General features: G+C 45.2%; 1 protein-coding gene across 1 annotated transcript in view; it reads right to left on the bottom strand.

Moving 5' to 3' along the window:
- LOC136677022 (transmembrane protein 116-like) overlaps positions 1-9752 on the bottom strand; it is a 15615-nt gene extending 5863 nt beyond the window's left edge. Inside the window, exons 1-8 of the mRNA XM_066654370.1 lie at positions 9586-9752; positions 8761-8807; positions 8609-8672; positions 8385-8513; positions 2058-2162; positions 1895-1944; positions 1046-1129; positions 502-637 (exon numbers count right to left, since the gene is read on the bottom strand). Of these exons, the coding sequence (XP_066510467.1) occupies positions 502-637; positions 1046-1129; positions 1895-1944; positions 2058-2162; positions 8385-8513; positions 8609-8672; positions 8761-8807; positions 9586-9651 (681 nt within the window). The 5' untranslated portion in view covers positions 9652-9752. The remainder of the gene's footprint in view (positions 1-501; positions 638-1045; positions 1130-1894; positions 1945-2057; positions 2163-8384; positions 8514-8608; positions 8673-8760; positions 8808-9585) is intronic.
- Between the last annotated feature and the right edge of the window lie 849 nt (positions 9753-10601).

Genomic DNA, 10601 nt, shown 5'->3' with positions numbered 1-10601 from the left:
ACCCATAATCCACTGCATTCACTACCCTCCAGAATTCAGTTCCCTATAATAGTACACTACATAGTGAATATTACAGGGGATAGTGAATAGGAAGCCATTTTGGACACAGAGTTAGTCAGGGATTTTCCCCTCCTTTGCTGCAGTAACAGCTTCTACTCTTCTGGAAATACTTTAAGACTGTATACCAGACCATTTCTGTGAGGGTTTGATGGCAGTCAGCCTTAAGAGCTTCAGTGGGGTTGAGTATTGATGTTGGATGACTAGCTCTGGATCACAAACCCCAAACTAACTTACTCCAGATCTCCTGGATAGAGCACCAACACTTTGGAGAACACAGCCCAACGCTGGGGGCTTTACACCTCTCTAGTCCAAACTTGGCATTGAGCAGGGGAGCCATTGGACATATAACAAAGGTATAAAGTGGCTGTACGTCCTAAACCCACAACTTTGTCTGTGCTTAATAAGAAATAGAAGAAATCGAAACCATATTTGGAAGCTCACCACAATCCCGAAGAAGGTGATGAAGAAGGTGAGGAGGAAGATGGTGATGGTGTAATCACTGATGATCTTACAGGATGGGAGCAGCTCATTCACAGAGGAGGTCAGGAACAGAGCGCCAGTGTACAGCAGCAAACATCTGGAGGACAACATGAGGAAAGCATTGAAAAGCTTTGTGAGATGCTCATTGATATGAACATCTGCAGCTGAGCTCCAGTGCCAATCTGTGCAGTGAAACACACATTTACACACACACACACACTAGTGAACACTAGGGGGCAGTGAGCACAAATGCCCGGAGCGGTGGGTGGCCCTAGCCAAGGCGCCCAGGAAGCAGTCGGGGGTTAGGTGCCTTGCTCAAGGGCATTTCAGTCATGACCTGCTGGCTCTGGTGATCGAACCAGTTCCCTCACCACCAGGCCACGGCTGCCCAAATGCTAATTTGATTAGCTATTAGCTGGAAATGGTTCATCGTTTGAGCTATAAGAGTTATGCAAGGTGGGTTTTCCTATGTCGAAGAATACGACAGACTCAGGAGAAGACTTACTTGTAAGGGTGGGTGAAGTTTACATAACACTGAGCCACATTTCCTGTTATGAAGACGGGCATTGTGAGCAGCAGCGGCAAGACACTGGAACAAAACAGAAAGAAATTATGAGTGAACGACAACATGTTTTTTCACCTGTCCACTCTTCTAACATTTCTTTTTTAATCTTTGGTATCACTAAACGGTTTGTCCCAGACCACACAGGAGCACATTGTAGTTCTACAATTACAGTTACAGAATGTAGTCCATCCGTTGCTCTGCATACTTCATTAGTTCCTGTCACCTTGGTCAGGGCCTCCACAGAGCAGGTAGGATTTGTGTGGTGGATTATTCTCAGCACTGCAGTGACACTGATGTGGATCAAACACAGCAGTGCTGCTGGAGTTTTTAAACCCCTCAGTGTCTAGACTGAGAACAGTCCACCGACCAGAAACATCCAGCCGACAGCGTCCTGTGTCACTGATGAAGGACTAGAGGACGAGCGACACACACCGTGCAGCGACAGATGAGCTACTGTCTCTGACTCTACATCTACAAGGTGGACCAATGAGGGAGGAGTGTCTCACAGAGTGGACAGAGAGTGGACACACTCCAGCAGCAACTGCTGTGTCTGATCCACTCTACACCAGTACAACACACATTAACACACTGCAGTGACATCCAAATCCTACCCACTCCTAGAGGGTCAGTGAAGTACACAGAGTAATAACTGGACTACAGTCTTTACAAAGTGCTCCTGTGTGGTCCGTGGAGCTGATAAAATGGACAGTGAGTGTAGGAATGTATGAATATAGTCACACTATAATGGATAGTAGCAACTAGCAGATTTAAACAAGATGGTTTACAAACCATGATAATATAGCTGCCATCTGTCTGCACGGCCTGGCTTGAGCTGGATGCTGAAACAAACACACACACACACATATTAATTTTTCTATCAGAAATGGATGCATTAGCCATTCATTTCTGTTCAGGTTTTGTGTCAGAGTTTGTTAGGTACTTGAGTCATTACCTGAGCAGGAAGACCATTCAAACTCCGGCGATACTTTTCATTAAGGCCAGTGTAGAGCACCCACACATAGTTGAGTGTGTAGAAAAACGACGCTATGTAGAAAGTCTGTGGGAGGGAGGGAGGGAGGTAGAGAGTATGGAGAGGGGGAGGGAGGGGTGAGAGAAGAATAAAGAGATATACTTATGAATAAAGCTTCTTCTGAAATTCCTTTGCTGCTGTAACTGCTTGCACTCTGTAATGAAGGCTTTACACTGGGTGCTGGAACATTCCTGTGCTATTTACTGCAGCGTGGTGCTGATTTTGGACTGAGATACATCCTTATGGTATCAGATGGAGCTCAGTCACTCCAGAAAATGCTGCTGGAGGGCGTTACACCACTCCTTAAGGCAAGGAGAGTATGGACGGAGAGGCAATACATTTCTTTAAGTGGACTCATATACATCTGCCTATATATTCCATCCATCCATCCATTATCTGTAACCGCTTATCCAATTTAGGGTCGCGGGGGGTCCAGAGCCTACCTGGAATCATCGGGCGCAAGGCGGGAATACACCCTGGAGGGGACGCCAGTCCTTCACAGGGCTGCCTATATATTGTAATATGTTTATGACACAGTTTACAATGCACAGCCACTTTTCTAAATTGATACCTGCATCAAATTTATGCAAAATACTCCATCTTAATTTTATAGATAGAATTGCAGTTCTTTTACTTGCCGCTTTTGTAGCGTCATTGTAATTATTTCTATTTTTACTCTTAACACTACTATTAATCTGCAATTAGTTCCTTCGTAGCCTTGTATATATTTATATCCTACCTCACTTACACATCTGTAATGATGTAAGCTCTTGTTTACTGCGCTGCTGTAATTCAAATCTGACCGTAACTTATGTTAATTTCATGCTTACATAACCGTGCCCTCTGACACTTTCATATTCACATGATCCTGCGGGCGCACAGGTACATGTCACGTGTTCTCAGCCCTTGGTTGTGTTGGTACTTGTGCGTCACCTGATGCAGGTTCACTCTTTCCTCACCACTGACAAGAGGCTGGACAACATTCCAAGGAAACTCCACACAGAACCTACACCTAATTAAAAAAGCCTTTTCCCACCATGTGTTTATCAGTGGTAAACCCCAAGGTTTCTCAGCGTAAATATTTGAACTTTCCTGAACTTCAAAGGACAAGGAAGCTTAATTACAGAGATGAGAAGGTAAGATGTTTTCTTTTGTGAAAATGATAATGGAACCAGAGAAATGGGTGACGGGAATTTTGAAGGCGCCCCCATTGTGGACACAGACATTTAACTCCCTTTGTAATATCCACAGCAAAGAATGAGATGAAATGGGACGCTCTGCAGCTGCTGCACATGAGCCTGAGCTCAACATGTCCTACGCTCCCCATGCACATAAAGGATACATAAACTGTGCTAAAATTGTTATGTGCTAACATAGCTTTGGAACCACTAATTTGTACTAATTCACTACTAATATGTAATTTAATTTTTTAATTTAAAATTATGTTACACTTAAAGAACACTGAGTATTTATTCATTCACTGTCTGTAAAAGCTTATCCAGTTTAGGGTCGCGGTGGGACATTTTTGAGTCACCAATCCACCTACAAATGTGTCTTTTTGGACTGTGGGAGGAAACCAGGAGGACACCCACGCAGACACAAGGAGGACACACCACACTCCTCACAGACAATCACCCGGAGGAAACCCACGCAGACACAGGGAGAACACACCACACTCCTCACAGACAGTCACGTGGAGGAAACCCTCGCAGACACAGGGTGAACACACCACACTCCTCACAGACAGTCACCCGGAGGAAACCCACGCAGACACAGGGAGAACACACCACACTCCTCACAGACAGTGACCCGGAGGAAACCCACGCAGACACAGGGAGAACACACCACACTCCTCACAGACAGTCACCCGGAGGAAACCCACGCAGACACCGAGAGAACACACCACACTCCTCACAGACAGTCACGTGGAGGAAACCCACGCAGACACAGGGTGAACACACCACACTCCTCACAGACAGTCACCCGGAGGAAACCCACGCAGACACAGGGAGAACACACCACACTCCTCACAGACAGTCACCCGGAGGAAACCCACGCAGACACAGGGAGAACACACCACACTCCTCACAGACAGTCACGTGGAGGAAACCCACGCAGACACAGGAAGAACACACCACACCTCACAGACAGTCACCCGGAGGAAACCCACGCAGACACCGAGAGAACACACCACACTCCTCACAGACAGTCACGTGGAGGAAACCCACGCAGACACAGGGTGAACACACCACACTCGTCACAGACAGTCACCCGGAGGAAACCCACGCAGACACAGGGAGAACACACCACACTCCTCACAGACAGTGACCCGGAGGAAACCCACGCAGACACAGGGAGAACACACCACACTCCTCACAGACAGTCACCCGGAGGAAACCCACGCAGACACAGGGAGAACACACCACACTCCTCACAGACAGTGACCCGGAGGAAACCCACGCAGACACAGGGAGAACACACCACACTCCTCACAGACAGTCACCCGGAGGAAACCCACGCAGACACAGGGAGAACACACCACACTCCTCACAGACAGTCACGTGGAGGAAACCCACGCAGACACAGGAAGAACACACCACACCTCACAGACAATCACCCGGAGGAAGCCCACGCAGACACAGGAAGAACACACCACACTCCTCACAGACAGTCACCCGGAGCGGGACTCAAACCCACAACCTCCAGGTCCCTGGAACTGTGTGACTGCAAGACTATCTGCTGCACCACTGTGCCACCACACACTGAGTATACTAATCATATAATATTTCCCCCACCGTTATAATACAACTGCAGTATATTTCTCTAAATATATATAAAAATAACATATATAAAAGTACTATGTACTATGTACTTAGTATATATTAAGTGTAACTTAATATAATGTAAATGCACACGTTATTAATGATTAAATACCTATTAGAGGTTCCAAAGTAACATATGTACACCATCACAATTTAAGCATAGGTACTTTCTGTTTTACACAGTGGAAAGAAATACCAGATCAATACCCTTGATTTCAGAATGTTTGGCAATAGGGTGTCTACAAATTTAGTACCTAGTCGGGTAGAAGGTCCCCTAACATTTGGTTTTAGAGGAAGCTCCTTCCAAGGGGCAGCTGTGGTTTTGAGGTTAGAAAAGCGAGCTTGAGGCTGGAGGGTCGCCGCTCAATTTTATATTAATTCATGGCTGAAGTGGCCTTGAGCAAGGCGCCTAACCCCCAAACTGCTCCAGCTGTGTGTGTGTGTGTTCACTGGCCCTAGAGTGTATGAAGAATTGCTCACTAGTGTGTGTTTATGTGCTCAATGCCACGGATGTGTCAAATGCAGAGAAGCGACCCCCCTAAAGGCATCAGTAAAGGTGTTTCTTCTTCTTCTTCAGCAGTCAGTACCCAGAACTGACTTCACTAATGTTCATGTGGCCGAGTGTACCATCAGATCCTCACAGTAATGTTTCCAAAGCTAGTGTAAAGACAATAACAGCCTAATAGAGTGGAAGATGTTTGTACAGAAATCCAGGGCAAACCAATCAAAAGCCTCGGCTTCAGAAAAATGTTGAATGAGCCGGCGTACACAAACGTTTGCCCATGTAGTGTTTATTGTATTTGAGTGACACTGAGTGACAGATAGTGAACCCTTATTAAAATGAACCTTAACTGCCTCCTCGCTATGACCTCAGCGCTGTTCAATAAAAACACACTGTTTTGTAGAAAGTATGGCACTGTCATTCCTGTCTATGCCTGTGTTAGTGGGTCACATGCTGAGCGTTATCATTTTATCAGAAAAGAAAAGGCCTTCTAAAGTGAGACTAGACATCTGGACACACACCCAGTTAGAGGAGGTTAAAGCGACACTAGGAAGTATATTTACCTTACAATCACTGCTTCAAAGTCTCTTATCACTAACCTGTGATAGGGAGGACAGAGCCTCTATTGTTGCTACTCTGCGCTCAGCACTGCAGAAACTGCTCTATGGAATATTTGGAGGTGGTTAGGGAAACCCCCCATTTAAGGACAGTGCTGTAAATGTCAATTACACTCAATAAACAGTGGTTAGAGAAGAGGGCTTTGGACTGAAAGGTTGTTGGTTCGATTCCCACCACCGGCTGGAACACTGGGAGCTGTTGGAGTGAAGGGACAGCAGTGTCCTCCTCCCTCAATCCACAGCTGAAGGGCCCTTGAGCAAGACACCAAACCCACAACATCTCCTCAGGTGCTACTCTTGGTGTGTGTTCACAGCCCCTAGTGCACTAGTGTTTACTGCCACAGATGGGTTAAATACAGAACACACATTTGGTTGTACGTTGTACAGTGAGATATAATTCCACATTTACATTTTATATTAAATGTTCAGGGCAGGGTCTGGTCGTCTGACACGGTTTCCACATTGTTTACCTCATTAGGCTGAAGCAGTGGGAAACGACAAGCTCAATTTGTCCCTTGCTGGGCACGTGAGGACCCCAAAACTGGGGCAGACTGTTTTGTTTTTAAAGTCTGGAGCACATTTGCTGCTCCACTTCCTTTGCAGGCCTGTCCCACTTGGTTTTATATCAGAACCTTGTCTGAAGGAGGAATTTGTGCTTGTTTACTAGTGCAAACACTTTGGAGGACTATTAATAAGGAGATTTTATGCCCAGCGTCTTCCAAAGCGCAGGATGAAAGTGAAAACCATTTCAGCGAATGGTGCCATGGTAACCATGAACTGATTTTTTTTTTTACTTTCCGAAGCATCAACAGCAGCAGGGAATGTTTCATAAAAGTTTCGGAAAAAGCAGGAAAAGGGTGCGTGTGAGTAAACAAAAACACATGCCTAGCTCTCTGCCCACAAAACGACAATGAGTCCACTTCCTATCCTCAACTGAACCTTCATGACTCATTTTCTCAGCATCAGAACTTCAGCCAGATGTAGGAGAGCTCGGTTTACAGGGAGCATGCAGCGGCACGCAGACCAATAGCAGCCAGGAATGCACCTCCATATCGACCTCGTGATACAGGCAAGCGTCCCATATCCTCTCAATAACAAATTAAAAAGCACTGAGAAAAAGCACTTCACAGACTCCAGCCACAAACATTTCAACATTATATAAGGCTTACCGTCCATATCATTTATTATGAACACTGCTGTGAAGATTTGAATGCATTCAGACATCAGGTGGTGATTAGTTCTTGATCAAAAATGCCACTCCAAAAAGTCCAAAATAGGCCTTTCACAATATTTACATTATTGACTTATTGAACGATATGGACATTCCCTCAATACTTTTGCTGAGACACTGGTGTGTCTGTTTATATAAGAATTAATGTCACCAGTATTATAGCCACTCGTTCTGTTCTCTGGTCTCTCTGTTCTAGGGCCATTACGTTGATTTTTTTGTGTTTTATATATTTAATTTATTTAGGGCATTTAAACATTGTTTTATATATTTAAATTCAAATGTCTGAATATACTTCACTGCTCTTTAAAGGGGTGGGGGTAATTGCATTATTCATTCATTCATTGATTATCTGTAACCGCTTATGCAGTTCAGGGTCGCGGTGGGTCCACAGCCTACCTGGAATCATTGGGCGCAAGGCGGGAATACAGCCTGGAGGGGGCGCCACGCAGACACAGAGAGAACACACCACACTCCTCACAGACAGTCACCCGGAGCGGGAATCGAACCCACAACCTCCAGGTCCCTGGAGCTGTGTGACTGCGACACTAACCTGCTGCGCCACCACGCCGCCCATATTGCATTATTACACTATTATATTATCACAATATCAGTGACATAAAAAGGTCTGAAAATAATTTATTGCAACCACTTTTGGAACAATATATTGACCACAAAAACAAAAAAAAATGATATTGTGAGACAGGCCTAATCCCAAAGGTATTTATCAGAGCTCCAGCAATAAAGCAGTTCCACTGCTGAGGAGCTTTATACCCCTCTGGCTGACACTTGGCATTAGGCATGGTAAACTTAGGCCCAAGTGAAACTGCTTCAGAGCATCCAAAAGTGTCCACAAAAGCTTCGCTCTAAAAATAAATGTGCTACAAAATGTTCTTTGAGGGATGCCATAGAAGAACCACTGTCTTCTTTATGGAACCAAAAGTGGTTCTTCTATGGCATCGCTCAAAGAACCTTTCGTAGCACCTTTATTTTTAAGATTGTTGCCTGAACTGCGCTGCAGGAAGCGGTTCTAACCCCGAGTGTATAACTGAACCGTGACTTAATCCAGGCTGTAACTACCTGCTCCACTGTGTGGAGGTTGTAGCACGTGGCGTAGGAGTCACAGGACGTGCTGAAGAGCAGAGCGCCACACAACCAGCTGGCAGCTAACAGCAGGTCTGTGAAACTCAGTAGAAACAGAGGCTGCACCTGGGAAGGATATAACACATACAAGTCAAATTAGTTCTAAATGTTGTTATATTTCTTACGCTCTTCATTCAAGAGGCGAATCATGTGCTTCTTACCTCAGAGGTTCGAACAAGCCTTTGGAAAACGGCATAGAAGATTATGGACCCCGAGCCTAAAATACTGCAACCAGAGAGAGAGAGGTCAGTCGGAAAGTCGTAAGGAAAATCCCAGCAGCCTTTAAAACACAGGAGCTTCCTTATAGCCTCACCTGAGAATAGCCATGATCATCTGAATCCAGCGCACGGCTGAGTAGACCTTGGTAAAAGAACAGAAGGAAGTGAAAACCTTTACACTGACCTACAAACAGGTAAAACTTTCAAACAAGTCCTCTTATGTGACCTAGGGCTAAAGGAGGGGGGGGGGGGTATTTAACCAGCCCCAGGTCTGTTTGTAGAACATGAGGCCAGACCATTATTTATTCTGATGACTACTTCCAGAGTTTACCCTTAAGGGCAGTTTGCTTGATATTGGACATGTGGGCAGTAGGCTCCTATACAGCTGCTCCACACCGCCTCCTTATATCAGCAGTGCTTTGCAATTGAGATTACAGAAGCTGTGAGGGTGTGTACACAGTGGGTGCATTATTTGCACAGGAAAGGGGTGTCTACACACTTTAGTCATTTAAAAAAGCATGGAGGATAGACACCTTCTTCATAGAAAAGCTTTGATAACATTATAAGGTGCTGCCAGTCCATCTGGGATGAGCTAGAGTGGAGTTTGTGGCCTAAAACTAATCACCCAAAACCTCACTAATGTTTCAAAGCATGAATGCAATCAAATTCTCACAGGTATGGGTTCTAGCATCTAGTGTAATGCTCTTCCCTGAAGATTAGATGCAGTCACTTCAGCAGAGGAGGGGCAGATTCTGGACTAGTGTCTACAGAGCATGGTGTATAGTCTACAACTTAAATTCCTGAGAATCTTTTAAGAAGTGAAGGTGTTTAAAACACAGTCTCTGATGCGTTTGCCCTGGACACGTTTCCAGGAGTTGGTAAAGACCTTTGAAAATGTAGAATAACTAGGAGTTACTCACAGATGTCCAGTTCTCAGTGGGCACCGTGATGTTCTGCTGAGAAGAGTTCTGGAAAAGTGTATCCATCTTGAGAAGGGAGGTTTACAGAGTTATGACCACGCAGGGGCACTTTAACACGACTCCTCGGAGATCCTCTCGTCTGCTCTGACTCGTGTCTCTCGCGCTCTCTCATAAACTAGATAAGCCCCGCCCCCTAAGCTCAGATTGGCTAGACTGCAGAAAGGAGGCGGTTTTAAATACAGGCTACGCGCTGTGCTATTAAATACTCAGTCAAAACACTGACCCAGGATCAGTCCAGAAAACACAGAGAGACAGAGAGAACAGAAAGAGAGAGAGAGGGAGAGAACACACACAGAGAGAGGGAGAGAACACAGAGAGAGAGAGAGAGAACAGAGAGAGAGAGGGGGAGAGAACAGAGAGAGAGAGGGAGAAAACACAGAGAGACAGAGAGAACAGAAAGAGAGAGAGAGGGAGAGAACACACACAGAGAGAGGGAGAGAACACAGAGAGAGAGAGAGAGAGAGAGAGAGAGAGAGGGAGAGAGAACACACACAGAGAGAGGGAGAGAACACAGAGAGAGAGAGAGAGAGAGAGAGAGAGAGAGAGGGAGAGAACACACACAGAGAGAGGGAGAGAACAGAGAGAGACAGAGAGAACAGAGAGAGAGAGAGAAAGCTAAATAATTGCCCCCTCTCTTAACCCTGGAACACTATATAGGTTATAACGGCTTATCAGTTAAAACAAGCAACACACCTGTAGTATACAACGTATTATCAGTAACAGAAGGTCAGAAGTGATAAAGGATGTTTATATATTTATGACTAAAGATAAAAACAAAAAGCGGTATCAAAACAAATCTGAGCAAACAGAAGGGAGTACAATGGCTTTATAAATGGCTTTATAACATCCCACATGAGTCCCGTGTTCAAGTTCGGGACCTCAAACTAGTCACCTTCACATCACTGTCCATATTTTACACTCAAGCAGAAGTCATTAGAGGTCAGTGGTGTGTGGTA

Source organism: Hoplias malabaricus, chromosome X2 (genome assembly GCF_029633855.1).
Source record: "Hoplias malabaricus isolate fHopMal1 chromosome X2, fHopMal1.hap1, whole genome shotgun sequence".
Lineage (NCBI taxonomy): Eukaryota > Metazoa > Chordata > Actinopteri > Characiformes > Erythrinidae > Hoplias > Hoplias malabaricus.
The sequence above is the reverse complement of the archived record's forward strand: the minus strand, read 5'-3'. Positions and strand labels throughout refer to the sequence as shown.